General features: G+C 50.1%; 1 protein-coding gene across 1 annotated transcript in view; it reads left to right on the top strand.

Annotated features, from left to right (window-relative positions):
• The first annotated feature begins 434 nt into the window (after positions 1 to 434).
• The window catches only part of LOC110527030 (death-associated protein kinase 3), a 39042-nt gene continuing 18020 nt past the window's right edge, over positions 435 to 21456 (top strand). The window contains exons 1-4 of the mRNA XM_036981640.1: positions 435 to 593; positions 1183 to 1329; positions 10825 to 11046; positions 13137 to 13275. Of these exons, the coding sequence (XP_036837535.1) occupies positions 1256 to 1329; positions 10825 to 11046; positions 13137 to 13275 (435 nt within the window). The 5' untranslated portion in view covers positions 435 to 593; positions 1183 to 1255. The remainder of the gene's footprint in view (positions 594 to 1182; positions 1330 to 10824; positions 11047 to 13136; positions 13276 to 21456) is intronic.

The raw sequence follows: 21456 nt of genomic DNA, 5'->3' as shown, positions 1-21456 counted from the left end.
CTTGTCCATTCACCCTCTGAATGGCACACATACACAATCCATGTCTCAATTGTCTCAAGGCTTAAAAGTCCTTCTTTAACCTGTCTCCTCCCCTTCATCTAAGACTGACTGAAGTGGATTTAACAAGTGACATCAATAGGGGGTCATATCTTTCACCTGGATTCACCTGGTCAGTCTATGTCATGGAAAGAGTAGGTGTTCCTAATGTTTTGTCCAGTCGTTGTATGCTGTAAGCAGTGGAAGAGAACACACACACACACACACACACACACAGACACACACACACAGACACACACACACACACACACACAGACACACACACACACACACACAGACACACACACACACACACACAGACACACACACACACACACACACACACACACACAAACAGACGTGTATTTGTAACTTTGAAAATAGACTCAGGGAAGGTAGCCCTATCGCGTGGTAACAAGTGACATTTAGTGTGAACCTGAGAGCGCACGTGGTCAGTAGGGAAATACCGTCTACACGGTGCTCGGTAAACTTTGAAAAGAAACGAGAGTGAACGAAGAAGTTTGTGGACACGCTTTTTTGACGGTCATTTCAACATGGTAAGATCTTTTTAAAATGTCTCTATATTTCTATCTATTTAACTTTATTGTAATGGTAATCTGTATGCGTCATCTAAGGTGCTGTGTTGCAGAAAGTCTAATCAAATGTGTCTACAATAAGTTGCTAATAAGAGTTGACCAACAGTCTAGTAGTGATAGTATGGAATAACACTAGTTATAAACTGTGTGGTTCCAGCACTGAATGCTGATTGGCTGACTGCCATGACCGTATACCACGGGTATGATAAAACTTTTATTTTTACTCCTCTAATTATGTTGGTAACCAGTTTATAATAGCGACAAGGCACCTCTTATTGCGTTGGTCGAACCAAACAGCCGTTAGCCGTGGTATATGGGCCACCTCCTTATTGCTTAATTATAACGTTCTTCTCATAATTAATATATTGTAATGATGATTTTAAAAGGAAGACGCGTTTTTTTTGTTGTATGTAGGCTAAATGTTTCTCTGATTCTGTGATGTTGGCCATGTTGTTGCACGTCGCCGTGTTTGTTGTTGTACAACTGCCAAGCAAACACGACACTTCACCTGCTGAACCAATCAGACATATAATTCTCTTCTTTTACACAGGGTTTACTTCTATAATGGACGGAATAGAGAACCCATTTATTTACACGTCATAACCACGGCGTCGTCCCCGTCTATGACTGCAGGCATGGCCCTGTTCAAGCAGCAGACTGTGGAGGATTTCTACGAGATCGGAGAAGAATTAGGAAGGTACAGTATTACGATCAGGTAGACTAGTGGTTGGAGGGGCGGCAGGTAGACTAGTGGTTGGAGGGGCGGCAGGTAGACTAGTGGTTAGAGTGGAGGGGCGGCAGGTAGACTAGTGGTTAGAGTGGGGGGGTGGCAGGTAGACTAGTGGTTAGAGTGGAGGGGCGGCAGGTAGACTAGTGGTTAGAGTGGAGGGGCGGCAGGTAGTCTAGTGGTTAGAGTGGAGGGGAGGCAGGTAGTCTAGTGGTTAGAGTGGAGGGGAGGCAGGTAGACTAGTGGTTAGAGTGGAGGGGAGGCAGGTAGTCTAGTGGTTAGAGTGGAGGGGTGGAGGGGCGGCAGGTAGACTAGTGGTTAGAGTGGAGGGGCGGCAGGTAGACTAGTGGTTAGAGTGGAGGGGCGGCAGGTAGTCTAGTGGTTAGAGTGGAGGGGAGGCAGGTAGTCTAGTGGTTAGAGTGGAGGGGAGGCAGGTAGTATAGTGGTTAGAGTGGAGGGGAGGCAGGAAGTCTAGTGGTTAGAGTGGAGGGGAGGCAGGTAGACTAGTGGTTAGAGTGGAGGGGTGGCAGGTAGTCTAGTGGTTAGAGTGGAGGGGTGGCAGGTAGACTAGTGGTTAGAGTGGAGGGACGGCAGGTAGACTAGTGGTTAGAGTGGAGGGGCGGCAGGTAGACTAGTGGTTAGAGTGGAGGGGCGGCAGGTAGACTAGTGGTTAGAGTGGAGGGGAGGCAGGTAGTCTAGTGGTTAGAGTGGAGGGGCGGCAGGTAGACTAGTGGTTAGAGTGGAGGGGCGGCAGGTAGACTAGTGGTTAGAGTGGAGGGGCGGCAGGTAGACTAGTGGTTAGAGTGGAGGGGAGGCAGGTAGTCTAGTGGTTAGAGTGGAGGGGCGGCAGGTAGACTAGTGGTTAGAGTGGAGGGGCGGCAGGTAGACTAGTGGTTAGAGTGGAGGGGCGGCAGGTAGACTAGTGGTTAGAGTGGAGGGGCGGCAGGGTAGTCTAGTGGTTAGAGTGGAGGGGCGGCAGGTAGACTAGTGGTTAGAGTGGAGGGGCGGCAGGTAGACTAGTGGTTAGAGTGGAGGGGCGGCAGGTAGACTAGTGGTTAGAGTGGAGGGGCGGCAGGTAGACTAGTGGTTAGAGTGGGGGGGTGGCAGGTAGACTAGTGGTTAGAGTGGAGGGGAGGCAGGTAGACAAGTGGTTAGAGTGGAGGGGCGGCAGGTAGACTAGTGGTTAGAGTGGAGGGGCGGCAGGTAGACTAGTGGTTAGAGTGGAGGGGCGGCAGGTAGACTAGTGGTTAGAGTGGAGGGGAGGCAGGTAGTCTAGTGGTTAGAGTGGAGGGGCGGCAGGTAGACTAGTGGTTAGAGTGGAGGGGCGGCAGGTAGACTAGTGGTTAGAGTGGAGGGGCGGCAGGTAGACTAGTGGTTAGAGTGGAGGGGCGGCAGGTAGTCTAGTGGTTAGAGTGGAGGGGAGGCAGGTAGTCTAGTGGTTAGAGTGGAGGGGAGGCAGGTAGTATAGTGGTTAGAGTGGAGGGGAGGCAGGAAGTCTAGTGGTTAGAGTGGAGGGGAGGCAGGTAGACTAGTGGTTAGAGTGGAGGGGTGGCAGGTAGTCTAGTGGTTAGAGTGGAGGGGTGGCAGGTAGACTAGTGGTTAGAGTGGAGGGACGGCAGGTAGACTAGTGGTTAGAGTGGAGGGGCGGCAGGTAGACTAGTGGTTAGAGTGGAGGGGCGGCAGGTAGACTAGTGGTTAGAGTGGAGGGGAGGCAGGTAGTCTAGTGGTTAGAGTGGAGGGGCGGCAGGTAGACTAGTGGTTAGAGTGGAGGGGCGGCAGGTAGACTAGTGGTTAGAGTGGAGGGGCGGCAGGTAGACTAGTGGTTAGAGTGGAGGGGAGGCAGGTAGTCTAGTGGTTAGAGTGGAGGGGCGGCAGGTAGACTAGTGGTTAGAGTGGAGGGGCGGCAGGTAGACTAGTGGTTAGAGTGGAGGGGCGGCAGGTAGACTAGTGGTTAGAGTGGAGGGGCGGCAGGGTAGTCTAGTGGTTAGAGTGGAGGGGCGGCAGGTAGACTAGTGGTTAGAGTGGAGGGGCGGCAGGTAGACTAGTGGTTAGAGTGGAGGGGCGGCAGGTAGACTAGTGGTTAGAGTGGAGGGGAGGCAGGTAGACTAGTGGTTAGAGTGGGGGGGTGGCAGGTAGACTAGTGGTTAGAGTGGAGGGGAGGCAGGTAGACAAGTGGTTAGAGTGGAGGGGCGGCAGGTAGACTAGTGGTTAGAGTGGAGGGGCGGCAGGTAGACTAGTGGTTAGAGTGGAGGGGCGGCAGGTAGACTAGTGGTTAGAGTGGAGGGGAGGCAGGTAGTCTAGTGGTTAGAGTGGAGGGGCGGCAGGTAGACTAGTGGTTAGAGTGGAGGGGCGGCAGGTAGACTAGTGGTTAGAGTGGAGGGGCGGCAGGGTAGTCTAGTGGTTAGAGTGGAGGGGAGGCAGGTAGTCTAGTGGTTAGAGTGGAGGGGCGGCAGGTAGACTAGTGGTTAGAGTGGAGGGGCGGCAGGTACACTAGTGGTTAGAGTGGAGGGGAGGCAGGTAGTCTAGTGGTTAGAGTGGAGGGGAGGCAGGAAGTCTAGTGGTTAGAGTGGAGGGGAGGCAGGAAGTCTAGTGGTTAGAGTGGAGGGGCGGCAGGTAGACTAGTGGTTAGAGTGGAGGGGCGGCAGGTAGACTAGTGGTTAGAGTGGAGGGGCGGCAGGTACACTAGTGGTTAGAGTGGAGGGGAGGCAGGTAGTCTAGTGGTTAGAGTGGAGGGGAGGCAGGAAGTCTAGTGGTTAGAGTGGAGGGGAGGCAGGTAGACTAGTGGTTAGAGTGGAGGGGCGGCAGGTAGACTAGTGGTTAGAGTGGAGAGGTGGCAGGTAGACTAGTGGTTAGAGTGGAGGGGCGGCAGGTACACTAGTGGTTAGAGTGGAGGGGAGGCAGGTAGTCTAGTGGTTAGAGTGGAGGGGAGGCAGGAAGTCTAGTGGTTAGAGTGGAGGGGAGGCAGGTAGACTAGTGGTTAGAGTGGAGGGGCGGCAGGTAGACTAGTGGTTAGAATGGAGGGGAGGCAGGTAGACTAGTGGTTAGAGTGGAGGGGCGGCAGGTAGACTAGTGGTTAGAGTGGAGGGGCGGCAGGTAGACTAGTGGTTAGAGTGGAGGGGCGGCAGGTACACTAGTGGTTAGAGTGGAGGGGAGGCAGGTAGTCTAGTGGTTAGAGTGGAGGGGCGGCAGGTAGACTAGTGGTTAGAGTGGAGGGGTGGCAGGTAGACTAGTGGTTAGAGTGGAGGGGCGGCAGGGTAGACTAGTGGTTAGAGTGGAGGGGCGGCAGGTAGACTAGTGGTTAGAGTGGAGGGGAGGCAGGTAGTCTAGTGGTTAGAGTGGGGGGGTGGCAGGTAGACTAGTGGTTAGAGTGGAGGGGAGGCAGGTAGTCTAGTGGTTAGTGGAGGGGCGGCAGGTAGACTAGTGGTTGGAGGGGAGGCAGGTAGACTAGTGGTTAGAGTGGAGGGGCGGCAGGTAGACTAGTGGTTAGAGTGGAGGGGTGGCAGGTAGACTAGTGGTTAGAGTGGAGGGGTGGCAGGTAGACTAGTGGTTAGAGTGGAGGGGCGGCAGGTAGTCTAGTGGTTAGAGTGGAGGGGCGGCAGGTAGACTAGTGGTTAGAGTGGAGGGGTGGCAGGTAGACTAGTGGTTAGAGTGGAGGGGTGGCAGGTAGACTAGTGGTTAGAGTGGAGGGGTGGCAGGTAGACTAGTGGTTAGAGTGGAGGGGTGGCAGGTAGACTAGTGGTTAGAGTGGAGGGGTGGCAGGTAGACTAGTGGTTAGAGTGGAGGGGTGGCAGGTAGACTAGTGGTTAGAGTGGAGGGGTGGCAGGTAGACTAGTGGTTAGAGTGGAGGGGCGGCAGGTAGACTAGTGGTTAGAGTGGAGGGGTGGCAGGTAGACTAGTGGTTAGAGTGGAGGGGCGGCAGGTAGACTAGTGGTTAGAGTGGAGGGGTGGCAGGTAGACTAGTGGTTAGAGTGGAGGGGAGGCAGGTAGTCTAGTGGTTAGAGTGGAGGGGCGGCAGGTAGACTAGTGGTTAGAGTGGAGGGGCGGCAGGTAGACTAGTGGTTAGAGTGGAGGGGAGGCAGGTAGACTAGTGGTTAGAGTGGAGGGGTGGCAGGTAGACTAGTGGTTAGAGTGGAGGGGCGGCAGGGTAGTCTAGTGGTTAGAGCGGAGGGGCGGCAGGTAGACTAGTGGTTAGAGTGGAGGGGCGGCAGGTAGACTAGTGGTTAGTGGAGGGGCGGCAGGGTAGTCTAGTGGTTAGAGTGGAGGGGCGGCAGGTAGACTAGTGGTTAGAGTGGAGGGGTGGCAGGTAGCCTAGTGGTTAGAGTGGAGGGGAGGCAGGTAGACTAGTGGTTAGAGTGGAGGGGTGGCAGGTAGCCTAGTGGTTAGAGTGGAGGGGCGGCAGGTAGACTAGTGGTTAGAGTGGAGGGGCGGCAGGTAGACTAGTGGTTAGAGTGGAGGGGCGGCAGAGTAGTCTAGTGGTTAGAGTGGAGGGGCGGCAGGTAGACTAGTGGTTAGAGTGGAGGGGAGGCAGGTAGTCTAGTGGTTAGAGTGGAGGGGCGGCAGGTAGTCTAGTTAATGGGGTTGTTTTGTTGACATGATTAAAGCCCTGTTTTAAAGGTAGACTCAGCGATATGACGTAGCTGAAAGACCTGTTTTAAAGGTAGACTCAGCGATATGATGTAGATTAAAGCCCTGTTTTAAAGGTAGACTCAGCGATATGATGTAGGTTAAAGACCTGTTTTAAAGGTAGACTCAGCGATATGATGTAGGTTAAAGACCTGTTTTAAAGGTAGACTCAGCGATATGATGTAGGTTAAAGACCTGTTTTAAAGGTAGACTCAGCGATATGATGTAGATTAAAGACCTGTTTTAAAGGTAGACTCAGCGATATGACGTAGCTGAAAGACCTGTTTTAAAGGTAGACTCAGCGATATGATGTAGATTAAAGACCTGTTTTAAAGGTAGACTCAGCGATATGATGTAGATTAAAGCCCTGTTTTAAAGGTAGACTCAGCGATATGATGTAGATTAAAGACCTGTTTTAAAGGTAGACTCAGCGATATGATGTAGATTAAAGCCCTGTTTAAAGGTAGACTCAGCGATATGATGTAGGTTAAAGCCCTGTTTTAAAGGTAGACTCAGCGATATGATGTAGATTAAAGACCTGTTTAAAGGTAGACTCAGCGATATGATGTAGGTTAAAGCCCTGTTTAAAGGTAGACTCAGCGATATGAATTAGGTTAAAGCCCTGTTTAAAGGTAGACTCAGCGATATGATGTAGGTTAAAGCCCTGTTTTAAAGGTAGACTCAGTGATATGATGTAGATTAAAGCCCTGTTTTAAAGGTAGACTCAGCGATATGATGTAGATTAAAGCCCTGTTTAAAGGTAGACTCAGCGATATGATGTAGAAGGGGCAGCTGAGCTGACAGGCAGTCACTCCTCCTCTAGAGGCAGCTGGCAGGCAGTCACTCCTCCTCTAGAGGCAGCTGGCAGGCAGTCACTCCTCCTCTAGAGGCAGCTGGCAGGCAGTCACTCCTCCTCTAGAGGCAGCTGGCAGGCAGTCACTCCTCCTCTAGAGGCAGCTGGCAGGCAGTCACTCCTCCTCTAGAGGCAGCTGACAGGCAGTCACTCCTCCTCTAGAGGCAGCTGGCAGACAGTCACTCCTCCTCTAGAGGCAGCAGACAGGCAGTCACTCCTCCTCTAGAGGCAGCTGGCAGACAGTCACTCCTCTAGAGGCAGCTGGCAGGCAGTCACTCCTCCTCTAGAGGCAGCTGGCAGACAGTCACTCGTCCTCAAGATGGCTTCCTTCTATCTTTAGAGATGTGTGTCTATGTTTAATCACACAGCTACACTATGAATGAGGAAGTGGAGTATTACTTTACCTCACTGTCTGACAGTAGAGGAAAAACACATGGAGTCACAGTCACTGTCTGTGCCCCAAATGGCCCCCTGTCCCCTACGGACCCCCTGTCCCCTACGGGCCCCCTGTCCCCACTGTCCCCTACGGGCCCCCTGTCCCCTACGGGCCCCCTGTCCCCCCTGTCCCCTACGGGCCCCCTGTCCCCCCTGTCCACTACGGACCCCCTGTCCCCCCTGTCCCCTACGGGCCCCCTGTCCCCACTGTCCCCTACGGGCCCCCTGTCCCCTACGGGCCCCCTGTCCCCCCTGTCCCCTACGGGCCCCCTGTCCCCACTGTCCCCTACGGACCCCCTGTCCCCTACGGGCCCCCTGTCCCCCCTGTCCCCTACGGGCCCCCTGTCCCCTACGGACCCCCTGTCCCCTACGGGCCCCCTGTCCCCTACGGGCCCCCTGTCCCCACTGTCCCCTACGGGCCTCCTGTCCCCTACGGGCCCCCTGTCCCCCCTGTCCCCTACGGGCCCCCTGTCCCCTACGGGCCCTCTGTCCCCTACAGGCCCCCTGTCCTCTACGGGCCCCCTGTCCCACTGTCCCCTACGGGCCCCCTGTCCCCCCTGTCCCCCCTGTCCCCCTGTCCCCTACGGGCCCCCTGTCCCCTACGGGCCCCCTGTCCCCCCTGTCCCCTACGGGCCCCCTGTCCCCTACGGGCCCTCTGTCCCCTACGGGCCCCCTGTCCTCTACGGGCCCCCTGTCCCACTGTCCCCTACGGGCCCCCTGTCCCCCCTGTCCCCCCTGTCCCCCTGTCCCCTACGGGCCCCCTGTCCCCTACGGGCCCCCTGTCCCCCCTGTCCCCTACGGGCCCCCTGTCTCCCCTGTCCCCCCTGTCCCCCCTGTCCCCCCTGTCCCCCCCTGTCCCCCCTGTCCCCCCCTGTCCCCCCTGTCCCCTACTAGACATAAGCAGTGCTCTATAGGGAATACACACTCTTAAATAAAAAGGTGATACCTAGAACCTAAAAGGGTTCTTCGGCTGTCCCCATCGGAGAACCCTTTGAAGAACCCTTTTTGGTTCAAGACAGAACCTTTTTTGAGTTCCATGTAGAACCCTTTACACCGAGGGTTCTACATGGAACCCAAAATAGTTATGTCTGGAACCAAAAATGGATGTACCTGGAACCAAACAGGGTTCTCCTATGTAAACATCCAAATAACCCTTTTGGAACCCTTTTTATCTAAGAGTGAAGGGTGCAACTATGGTACACAGCCACTGAATGACCGTTGACTTAATTCCCTCGTCCTCTTGGTGTCCTTTCTCTGCTCTGTTGTATGTGAGGATAAAAGCCCAGAGCTGGGTCAATACATCCAAGTATTGGATGTCATTTGAGGAGCGCTTGATTTAGCTCAGAGTGACTTCTGGCGCTGTTCTACTGGTTGCATTGTACAGGGGACATAGTACTAAATCAAGTGCAGCAAATTATTTCCCATAGGCTACCAAAGGCTACCATAGGCTACCATAGGCTACCATATGCTACCATAGGCTACCGTAGGCTACCATAGGCTACCATAGGCTACCCGTATGCAGTGAACACAGGTGTGTACAACAGCGAATGGTCTTTCGATGTGTTTAGTTGTCTGTGAAAGTGTATGACGTAAAAAACCCCCAGAGTTGTCAGGCTCAGCTCACGCTGCTGCAGTGCCACTACACTATGAATAGATCGGTAGCCTAGCAGGAAGAAATGTCTGAACATTCTGTAGGACAAAATGAGTTAACCCTTCACACACACCGTCACCTTCTGACTGCACCGTGGTCATTTACGGTATTTACAGAGACAGTGTTTTCACCGCAACAGACATTAGAAATGTAATAATGTAATAATACCTGAAAATCCTCTTGACAATATCTTCTGATACGGAAATAACATACGGTCCCATCTGGCCTTCGTCTGATCTGATTCTGTAGAGACCACATGTTGTAGGTGTTAACATACCGTCCAATCTGGCCTTGGTCTGATCTGATTCTGTAGAGACCACATGTTGTAGGTGTTAACATACCGTCCAATCTGGCCTTCGTCTGATCTGATTCTGTAGAGACCACATGTTGTAGGTGTTAACATACCGTCCAATCTGGCCTTGGTCTGATCTGATTCTGTAGAGACCACATGTTGTAGGTGTTAACATACGGTCCAATCTGGCCTTCGTCTGATCTGATTCTGTAGAGACCACATGTTGTAGGTGTTAACATACCGTCCAATCTGGCCTTCGTCTGATCTGATTCTGTAGAGACCACATGTTGTAGGTGTTAACATACCGTCCAATTTGGCCTTGGTCTGATCTGATTCTGTAGAGACCACATGTTGTAGGTGTTAACATACCGTCCAATCTGGCCTTGGTCTGATCTGATTCTGTAGAGACCACATGTTGTAGGTGTTAACATACCGTCCCATCTGGCCTTCGTCTGATCTGATTCTGTAGAGACCACATGTTGTAGGTGTTAACATACCGTCCCATCTGGCCTTCGTCTGATCTGATTCTGTAGAGACCACATGTTGTAGGTGTTAACATACCGTCCCATCTGGCCTTCGTCTGATCTGATTCTGTAGAGACCACATGTTGTAGGTGTTAACATACAGTCCAATCTGGCCTTCGTCTGATCTGATTCGGTAGAGACCACATGTTGTAGGTGTTAACATACAGTCCAATCTGGCCTTCGTCTGATCTGATTCTGTAGAGACCACATGTTGTAGGTGTTAACATAGCATCCCATCTGGCCATCGTCTGATCTGATTCTGTAGAGACCACATGTAGGTTTTAAACATACCGTCCAATCTGGCCTTCGTCTGATCTGATTCTGTAGAGACCACATGTTGTAGGTGTTAACATACAGTCCAATCTGGCCTTCGTCTGATCTGATTCTGTAGAGACCACATGTTGTAGGTGTTAACATACAGTCCAATCTGGCCTTCGTCTGATCTGTTTCGGTAGAGACCACATGTTGTAGGTGTTAACATACCGTCCAATCTGGCCTTCGTCTGATCTGATTCTGTAGAGACCACATGTTGTAGGTGTTAACATACCGTCCAATCTGGCCTTCGTCTGATCTGATTCTGTAGAGACCACATGTTGTAGGTGTTAACATACGGTCCAATCTGGCCTTCGTCTGATCTGATTCTGTAGAGACCACATGTTGTAGGTGTTAACATACAGTCCAATCTGGCCTTCGTCTGATCTGATTCTGTAGAGACCACATGTTGTAGGTGTTAACATACAGTCCAATCTGGCCTTCGTCTGATCTGTTTCGGTAGAGACCACATGTTGTAGGTGTTAACATACCGTCCAATCTGGCCTTCGTCTGATCTGATTCTGTAGAGACCACATGTTGTAGGTGTTAACATACCGTCCAATCTGGCCTTCGTCTGATCTGATTCTGTAGAGACCACATGTTGTAGGTGTTAACATACCGTCCAATCTGGCCTTGGTCTGATCTGATTCTGTAGAGAACACATGTTGTAGGTGTTAACATCATAATCATTCATTTTCAAGCCAACATACATTGTGTTGCTGAATATTTTTTTTCTCCATCATTTTTGTGTCCTTCTCTCGTTCCCGTGTTCCAGCGGTCAGTTTGCCATCGTGAAGCGTTGCTGGGAGAAGAGCACAGGTCTGGAGTTCGCCGCTAAGTTCATCAAGAAACGCCAGAGCAGATCCAGCCGGCGGGGGGTCAGGAGGGAGGAGATAGAGAGAGAGGTCAACATCCTACAGCAGACGCAACACGCCAACATAGTCACCTTCCACGATGTCTACGAGAACCTCACTGACGTGGTGCTCGTCCTGGAGCTGTGAGTCACACCAGAGAGGAACACTACAAACCAGGATTAAGGAGTCAGCCAGAGAGGAACACTACAAACCAGGATTAAGGAGTCAGCCAGAGAGGAACACTACAAACCAGGATTAAGGAGTCAGCCAGAGAGGAACACTACAAACCAGGATTAAGGAGTTAGCCAGAGAGGAACACTACAAACCAGGATTAAGGAGTTAGCCAGAGAGGAACACTACAAACAAGGATTAAGGAGTCAGCCAGAGAGGAACACTACAAACCAGGATTAAGGAGTTAGCCAGAGAGGAACACTACAAACCAGGATTAAGGAGTTAGCCAGAGAGGAACACTACAAACCAGGATTAAGGAGTCAACCAGAGAGGAACACTACAAACCAGGATTAAGGAGTCAGCCAGAGAGGAACACTACAAACCAGGATTAAGGAGTTAGCCAGAGAGGAACACTACAAACCAGGATTAAGGAGTTAGCCAGAGAGGAACACTACAAACAAGGATTAAGGAGTCAGCCAGAGAGGAACACTACAAACCAGGATTAAGGAGTTAGCCAGAGAGGAACACTACAAACCAGGATTAAGGAGTTAGCCAGAGAGGAACACTACAAACCAGGATTAAGGAGTCAACCAGAGAGGAACACTACAAACCAGGATTAAGGAGTCAGCCAGAGAGGAACACTACAAACCAGGATTAAGGAGTCAGCCAGAGAGGAACACTACAAACCAGGATTAAGGAGTCAGCCAGAGAGGTACACTACAAACCAGGATTAAGGAGTCAGCCAGAGAGGAACACTACAAACCAGGTTTAAGGAGTTAGCCAGAGAGGAACACTACAAACCAGGATTAAGGAGTCAGCCAGAGAGGAACACTACAAACCAGGATTAAGGAGTCAGCCAGAGAGGAACACTACAAACCAGGATTAAGGAGTCAGCCAGAGAGGAACACTACAAACCAGGATTAAGGAGTCAGCCAGAGAGGAACACTACAAACCAGGATTAAGGAGTCAGCCAGAGAGGAACACTACAAACCAGGATTAAGGAGTCAGCCAGAGAACTTTCTGGAATATTCTTACATCAGAAAAATTGTTGTGGTTATTTCTGGTTGTTTTATCAAAAGTTAGCTGGTTACCTCGTTGATCCTGCTTTGTAGTGTACACTTCTGGGCCCGTATCCACAAAAAAGCCTCTCAGAGTAGAAAAAGCGGATGATTTCGGATCAGTTTAGCCCTTTAGATCATAATCAATCAGACAATATGGACAGATCCTAGATCAGCCCGTTCCTACTCTTGAGAGGCTTTGTGGGTACGGGCCCTAGACCATAGACTGTTTATGGTCCTGACAAATCAGAACGAGGCCAGAGGAAATTCCCTCTGATTTTAAGAAATGTTGTAGTCGTTTATAATCCATGAAAAGTCATAAACAAATAATGTGTCTGCCTAAGACACTAACAAACACAGTCTTAGCCTGGGAGCCAGTCTGGTTTTATCTAACAAACACAGTCTTAGCCTGGGAGCCAGTCTGGTTTTATCTAACAAACACAGTCTTAGCCTGGGAGCCAGACTGGTTCTATCTAACAAACACAGTCTTAGCCTGGGAGCCAGACTGGTTCTATCTAACAAACACAGTCTTAGCCTGGGAGCCAGACTGGTTCTGTCTAACAAACACTGTCTTAGCCTGGGAGCCAGTCTGGTTTTATCTAACAAACACAGTCTTAGCCTGGGAGCCAGTCTGGTTTTATCTAACAAACACAGTCTTAGTTTGGGATCCAGACTGGTTCTATCTAACAAACACAGTCTTAGCCTGGGAGCCAGACTGGTTCTATCTAACGAACACAGTCTTAGCCTGGGAGCCAGACTGGTTCTATCTAACAAACACAGTCTTAGCCTGGGAGCCAGACTGGTTCTATCTAACAAACACAGTCTTAGCCTGGGAGCCAGACTGGTTCTAATCTAACAAACGTAGTCTTAGCCTGGTTTTATCTTTCACCTGTTGTACTATGATGGAGAGATGCTCAGTGTGTGTGTGTGTGTGTGTGTGTGTGTGTGTGTGTGTGTGTGTGTGTGTGTGTGTGTGTGTGTGTGTGTGTGTGTGTGTGCTGCAGGGTGTCAGGGGGAGAGCTGTTTGACTTCCTGGCCCAGAAGGAGTCTCTGAGTGAAGAGGAGGCAACTCAGTTTATCAAACAGATTCTGGAGGGGGTCCACTACCTACACTCTAGGAAGATAGCACACTTTGACCTCAAGGTACTGTACACACACACACGCACACACACACACATACACACACACACGCAACACACACACGCACGCATGCACGCACATACTGTATACACACACACACACATACTGTGTACACACACACACACACACACACTGTGTACACACACACACACACATACTGTGTACACACACTGTGTACACACACACAGACACACACACACTGTATACACACACACACAGGGGAGGTTTGTGTGTGTGTGTGTGTGTGTGTGTGTGTGTGTGTGTGTGTGTGTGTGTGTGTGTGTGTGTGTGTGTGTGTGTGTGTGTGTGTGTGTGTGTGTGTGTGTGTGTGTGTGTGTGTGTGTGTGCATGCGTGCGTGCGTGTGCTGCCTTTATGAGACACTACCAATGAGGGAAGCCATTTTAGAGGCGAAGACAAGATTTAGTTTCTATGGTGACAAATAATCTCTGTGGCCAACAGTCCTGTTAGGTGGGCCAGTCTAACTCTTCAGTACCCGGCCAGTCTAGTGATGCCAGTCATTCAGAAGAGCAGCTGCAACTAAGCACAACACTCTGGTCCTCCTCTCTAATGAACAATAACTACCATGATGCCATCCTCACAACACACAGGTCCTCCTCTCTAATGAACGATAACTACCATGGTGCCATCCTAACTGGTCCTCCTCTCTAATGAACGATAACTACCATGGTGCCATCCTCACAACACACTGGTCCTCCTCTCTAATGAACGATAACTACCATGGTGCCATCCTCACAACACACTGGTCCTCCTCTCTAATGAACGATAACTACCATGGTGCCATCCTCACAACACACTGGTCCTCCTCTCTAATGAACGATAACTACCATGGTGCCATCCTCACAACACACTAGTCCTCCTCTCTAATGAACGATAAGTACCATGGTGCCATCCTAACTGGTCCTCCTCTCTAATGAACGATAACTACCATGGTGCCATCCTAACAGGTTCTCCTCTCTAATGAACGATAACTACCATGGTGCCATCCTCACTGGTCCTCCTCTCTAATGAACGATAACTACCATGGTGCCATCCTAACAACACACTGGTCCTCCTCTCGAATGAACGATAACTACCATGGTGCCATCCTCACTGGTCCTCCTCTCTAATGAACGATAACTACCATGGTGCCATCCTCACAACACACTGGTCCTCCTCTCTAATGAACGATAACTACCATGGTGCCATCCTCACAACACACTGGTCCTCCTCTCTAATGAACGATAACTACCATGGTGCCATCCTCACAACACACTGGTCCTCCTCTCTAATGAACGATAACTACCATGGTGCCATCCTCACAACACACTAGTCCTCCTCTCTAATGAACGATAAGTACCATGGTGCCATCCTAACTGGTCCTCCTCTCTAATGAACGATAACTACAAAGATGGTAGATATATAGAAAGATCTATAGATTGCTGTACAAAGATGGTAGATATATAGAAAGATCTATAGACTGCTGTACAAAGATGGTAGATATATAGAAAGATCTATAGACTGTTGTACAAAGATGGTAGATATATAGAAAGATCTAATGACTGCTGTACAAAGATGATAGATATATAGAAAGATCTGTAGACTGCTGTACAAAGATGGTAGATATATAGAAAGATCTAATGACTGCTGTACAAAGATGGTAGATATATAGAAAGATCTATAGACTGCTGTACAAAGATGGTAGATATATAGAAAGATCTAATGACTGCTGTACAAAGATGATAGATATATAGAGAGATCTATAGACTGCTGTACAAAGATGGTAGATATATAGAAAGATCTATAGACTGCTGTACAAAGATGGTAGATATATAGAAAGATCTATAGACTGCTGTACAAAGATGGTAGATATATAGAAAGATCTATAGACTGCTGTACAAAGATGGTAGATATATAGAAAGATCTGTAGACTGCTGTACAAAGATGGTAGATATATAGAAAGATCTATAGACTGCTGTACAAAGATGGTAGATATATAGAAAGATCTATAGACTGCTGTACAAAGATGATCGATATTTCGAAAGATGTTTATACTGCTGTACAAAGACGATAGATATATAGAAAGATCTGTAGACTGCTGTACAAAGATGGTAGATATATAGAAAGATCTATAGACTGCTGTACAAAGATGATAGATATATAGAAAGATCTGTAGACTGCTGTACAAAGATGGTAGATATATAGAAAGATCTGTAGACTGCTGTACAAAAATGGTAGATATATAGAAAGATCTATAGACTGCTGTACAAAGATGGTAGATATATAGAAAGATCTATAGACTGCTGTACAAAGATGGTAGATATATAGAAAGATCTATAGACTGCTGTACAAAAATGATAGATAAACTCAGCAAAAAAGTAAACGTCCTCTCACTGTCAACTGTGTTTATTTTCAGCAAACTTAACATGTGTAAATATTTGTATGAACATAACAAGATTCAACAACTTAGAGACATAAACTGAACAAGTTCCACAGACATGTGACTAACAGAAGTAGAATAATGTGTCCCTGAACAAAGGGAGGGTCAAAATCAAAAGTAACAGTCAGTATCTGGTGTGGCCACCAGCTGCATTAAGTACTGCAGTGTATCTCCTCATGGCCTGCACCAGATTTGCCAGTTCTTGCTGTGAGATGTTACCCAACTCTTCTACCAAGGCACCTGCAAGTTCCTGGACATTTCTGGGGGGATTGGCCCTAGCCCTCACCCTCTGATACAACAGGTCCCAGATGTGCTCAATGGGATTGAGATCTGGGCTCTTCGCTGGCCATGGCAGAACACTGACATTCCTGTCTTGCAGGAAATTACACACAGAATGAGAGGTATGGCTGGTGGCATTGTCATGCTGGAGGGTCATGTCAGGATGAGCCTGTAGGAAGTGTACCACATGAGGATGTCTTCCCTGTAACGCACAGCATTGAGATCGCCTGCAATGACAACAAGCTCAATCCAATGATGCTGTGACACACTGCCCTAGACCATGACAGACGTCTCACAGTACGGACATTGCGATTTATTTCCCTGGCCACATCTGCAGTTCTCATGCCTCCTTGCAGCATGCCTAAGGCACATTCACGCAGATGAGCAGGGACCCTGGGCATCTTTCTTTTGGTGTTTTTCAGAGTCAGTAGAAAGGCCTCTTTAGTGTCCTAAGTTTTCATAACTGTGACCTTAATTGCCTACTGTCTGTAAGCTGTTAGTGTCTTAACGACCTTTCCACAGGTGCATGTTCATTAATTGTTTATGGTTCATTGAACAAGCATGGGAAACAGTGTTTAAACCCTTTACAATGAAGATCTGTGAAGTTATTTGGATTTTTGCGAATCATCTTTGAAAGACAGGATCCTGAAAAAGGGACGTTTCTTTTTTTGCTGAGTTTAGATAGAAAGATGAATAGACTGCTGTACAAAGATGATAGATATATAGAAAGATGTGTAGACTGCTGTACAAAGATGATAGATATATAGAAAGATCTATAGACTGCTGTACGAAGTGAAACTGAAATATACAACTGTTTCGAGAAGTATAGTCACTTTAGACTGCAGGTACTGTATAATGCATTATGGTCTTGTCATGAGCTTGCTTAAATGAGGGCTGGACGGCTGAAATCTGTACTGCTGAGAGCTTTAAATCCCATTAATAAGAGAGACACTTGGGGGGTGCAGCTCGCAGCACTTTACCTCAGATAGAGAGATGGACAGAGAAGGAGAGGGAGAGAGAAAGCGCTGTGTCAGGTATGGGAAAAGGGTTCAATAAGGGTGTAGTCCTTCCCGGCGTTGACAGAGAGGCTTGCTGTGGTCTCACCACAGGAAGACTGGGGGAGGGGGAGACGGGAGAGATGGGGAGGGGATACAGAGGGGGAGACGGGAGAGACGGGAGAGGGAGGAGGAGACGAAAGAGACAGGGGAGAGGGAGGAGGAGACGAAAGAGACGGGAGAGGGAGGAGGAGACGAAAGAGACGGGAGAGGGAGGAGGAGACGAAAGAGACGGGAGAGGGAGGAGGAGACGAAAGAGACGGGAGAGACGGGAGAGGGAGGAGGAGACGAAAGAGACGGGAGAGACGGGAGAGGGAGGAGGAGACGAAAGAGACGGGAGAGACGGGAGAGGGAGGAGGAGACGAAAGAGACAGGGGAGAGGGAGGAGGAGACGAAGGAGACGGGAGAGGGAGGAAGAGACGAAAGAGACGGGAGAGGGAGGAGGAGACGAAAGAGACGGGAGAGGGAGGAGGAGACGAAAGAGACAGGGGAGAGGCAGGAGGAGACGAAAGAGACAGGGGAGAGGGAGGAGGAGACGAAAGAGACGGGAGAGGGAGGAGGAGACGAAAGAGACAGGGGAGAGGGAGGAGGAGACAGGGGAGACGGGAGAGGGAGGAGGAGACGAAAGAGACGGGAGAGGGAGGAGGAGACGAAAGAGACGGGAGAGGGAGGAGGAGACGAAAGAGACAGGGGAGAGGGAGGAGGAGACAGGGGAGAGGGAGGAGGAGACGAAAGAGACGGGAGAGGGAGGAGGAGACGAAAGAGACGGGAGAGGGAGGAGGAGACGAAAGAGACGGGAGAGGGAGGAGGAGACGAAAGAGACGGGAGAGGGAGGAGGAGACGAAAGAGACGGGAGAGGGAAGAGGAGACGAAAGAGACGGGAGAGGGAGGAGGAGACGAAAGAGACGGGGGAGAGGGAGGAGGAGACGAAAGAGACGGGGGAGAGGGAGGAGGAGACGAAAGAGACAGGGGAGAGGGAGGAGGAGACAGGGGAGAGGGAGGAGGAGACAGGGGAGAGGGAGGAGGAGACAAAAGAGACAGGGGAGAGGGAGGAGGAGACAAAAGAGACAGGGGAGAGGGAGGAGGAGACAGGGGAGAGGGAGGAGGAGACAAAAGAGACAGGGGAGAGGGAGGAGGAGACAAAAGAGACAGGGGAGAGGGAGGAGGAGACGAAAGAGACAGGGGAGAGGGAGGAGGGGACAGGGGAGAGGGAGGAGGAGACAAAAGAGACAGGGGAGAGGGAGGAGGAGACAAAAGAGACAGGGGAGAGGGAGGAGGAGACAAAAGAGACAGGGGAGAGGGAGGAGGAGACAAAAGAGACAGGGGAGAGGGAGGAGGAGACAAGAGACGGGAGAGGGAGGAGGAGACGAAAGAGACAGGGGAGAGGGAGGAGATGACGAAAGAGACAGGGGAGGGGGAGGAGGAGACAAAAGAGACGGGAGAGGGAGGAGGAGACGAAAGAGACGGGAGAGAGGGAGGAGAAGACGAAAGAGATGTGAGAGGGAGGAGGAGACGAAAGAGACAGGGGAGAGGGAAGAGGAGACAAAAGAGACAGGAGAAGGAGGAGGAGACGAAAGAGACGGGGGAGGGAAGGGGAGATGAAAGAGAGGGGATGGAGAGACAAAAGAGACAGGGGAGGGACAGACAAAGGAGAGGGGAGGGAGAGACAAAAGAGACAGGGGAGGGAGAGACAAAAGAGAGGGGAGGGACAGACAAAAGAGAGGGGAGGGACAGACAAAAGAGAGGGGAGGGAGAGACAAAAGAGAGGGGAGGGAGAGACAAAAGAGAGGGGAGGGAGAGACAAACGATACATGGGAGGGAGAGACAAAAGAGAGGGGAGGGAGAGACAAAAGAGAGGGGAGGGAGAGACAAAAGAGACAAGGGGAGGGAGAGACAAAAGAGACAAGGGGAGGTAGAGACAGAAGAGGTGAGGGAGAGACAAAAGAGAGGGGAGGGACAGACAAAAGAGAGGGGAGGGAGAGACAAAAGAGAGGGAAGGGAGAGACAAAAGAGAGGGGAGGGAGAGACAAAAGAGAGGAGAGGGAGAGACAAAAGAGAGGGGAGGGAGAGACAAAAGAGAGGGGAGGGAGAGACAAAAGTGACATGGGAGGGAGAGACAAAAGAGAGGGGAGGGAGAGACAAAAGAGACATGGGAGGGAGAGACAAAAGAGAGGAGAGGGAGAGACAAAAGAGAGGGAAGGGAGAGACAAAAGAGAGGGGAGGGAGAGACAAAAGTACATAGGAAGGCTCCTTTTCACCACAGCCGGCTGGCAATGCCAAAGTCAGGAACACAGTACGGTCACGGTGATGGAAGATTTAAAAGGTGTCACCCAGAAGCAGGAAACAGGAGGAGAGGAGTAGCCCTGCAGAATAGGGCAGGACATCCATTTAATGAGGCTGGACTACTCTTTCAACACGTGCTTAAGCCCTCTGACAGTGCACTTCTTTCATCCACGTTGGGTTTGTCAGGGTTTATCTGACGTTGGGTTTGTCAGGGTTTATCTGACGTTGGGTTGATAGGGTTTATCTGACGTTGGGTTTATCTGACGTTGGGTTTGACAGGGGTTTATCTGACGTTGGGTTAACAGGGTTTATCTGACGTTGGGTTTGACAGGGGTTTATCTGACGTTGGGTTGACGGGGGTTTATCTGACGTTGGGTTGACAGGGTTTATCTGACGTTGGGTTGACAGGGTTTATCTGACGTTGGGTTTGTCAGGGTTTATCTGACGTTGGGTTGATAGGGTTTATCTGACGTTGGGTTGACAGGGTTTATCTGACGTTGGGTTAACAAGGTTTATGTGACGTTGGGTTGACAGAGTTTATCTGACGTTGGGTTGACAGGGTTTATCTGACGTTGGGTTGACAGGGTTTATCTGACGTTGGGTTGACGGGGGTTTATCTGACGTTGGGTTGACGGGGGTTTATCTGACGTTGGGTTAACAGGGTTTATCTGACGTTGGGTTGACAGGGTTTATCTGACGTTGGGTTGACAGGGTTTATCTGACGTTGGGTTGATAGGGTTTATCTGACGTTGGGTTGACAGGGTTTATCTGACGTTGGGTTGATAGGGTTTATCTGACGTTGGGTTGACAGGGTTTATCTGACGTTGGGGTTGACAGGGTTTATCTGACGTTGGGTTGACGGGGGTTTATCTGACGTTGGGTTGACAGGGTTTATCTGACGTTGGGTATATCTGACGTTGGGTTGACAGGGTTTATCTGACGTTGGGTTTGACGGGTTTATCTGACGTTGGGTTGACAGGGTTTATCTGACGTTGGGTTGACAGGGTTTATCTGACGTTGGGTTGACAGGGTTTATCTGACGTTGGGTTGACAGGGTTTATCTGACATTGGGTTGACAGGGTTTATCTGACGTTGGGTTGACAGGGTTTATCTGACGTTGGGTATATCTGACGTTGGGTTGACAGGGTTTATCTGACGTTGGGTTTGACGGGTTTATCTGACGTTGGGTTGACAGGGTTTATCTGACGTTGGGGTTGACAGGGTTTATCTGACGTTGGGGTTGACAGGGTTTATCTGACGTTGGGTTGACAGGGTTTATCTGACGTTGGGGTTGACAGGGTTTATCTGACGTTGGGTTGAAAGGGTTTATCTGACGTTGGGGTTGACAGGGTTTATCTGACGTTGGGTTGACAGGGTTTATCTGACGTTGGGGTTGACAGGGTTTATCTGACGTTGGGTTGACAGGGTTTATCTGACGTTGGGGTTGACAGGGTTTATCTGACGTTGGGTTGACAGGGTTTATCTGACGTTGGGTTGACAGGGTTTATCTGACGTTGGGTTGACAGGGTTTATCTGACGTTGGGGTTGATAGGGTTTATCTGACGTTGGGTTGACGGGGTTTATCTGACGTTGGGGTTGACAGGGTTTATCTGACGTTGGGGTTGACAGGGTTTATCTGACGTTGGGTTGACAGGGTTTATCTGACGTTGGGGTTGATAGGGTTTATCTGACGTTGGGTTGACAGGGTTTATCTGACGTTGGGTTGACAGGGTTTATCTGACGTTGGGGTTGACAGGGTTTATCTGACGTTGGGGTTGACAGGGTTTATCTGACGTTGGGGTTGACAGGGTTTATCTGACGTTGGGGTTGACAGGGTTTATCTGACGTTGGGGTTGACAGGGTTTATCTGACGTTGGGGTTGACAGGGTTTATCTGACGTTGGGTTGACAGGGTTTATCTGACGTTGGGGTTGACAGGGTTTATCTGACGTTGGGGTTGACAGGGTTTATCTGACGTTGGGTTGACAGGGTTTATCTGACGTTGGGGTTGACAGGGTTTATCTGACGTTGGGGTTGACAGGGTTTATCTGACGTTGGGTTGACAGGGTTTATCTGACGTTGGGGTTGACAGGGTTTATCTGACGTTGGGTTGACAGGGTTTATCTGACG

The sequence above is a fragment of the Oncorhynchus mykiss genome, chromosome 6 (genome assembly GCF_013265735.2).
Source record: "Oncorhynchus mykiss isolate Arlee chromosome 6, USDA_OmykA_1.1, whole genome shotgun sequence".
NCBI classification, from domain to species: Eukaryota; Metazoa; Chordata; class Actinopteri; order Salmoniformes; family Salmonidae; genus Oncorhynchus; species Oncorhynchus mykiss.
Note: the sequence above shows the minus strand (reverse complement) of the source record. Positions and strands in the feature narration are given on the sequence as shown.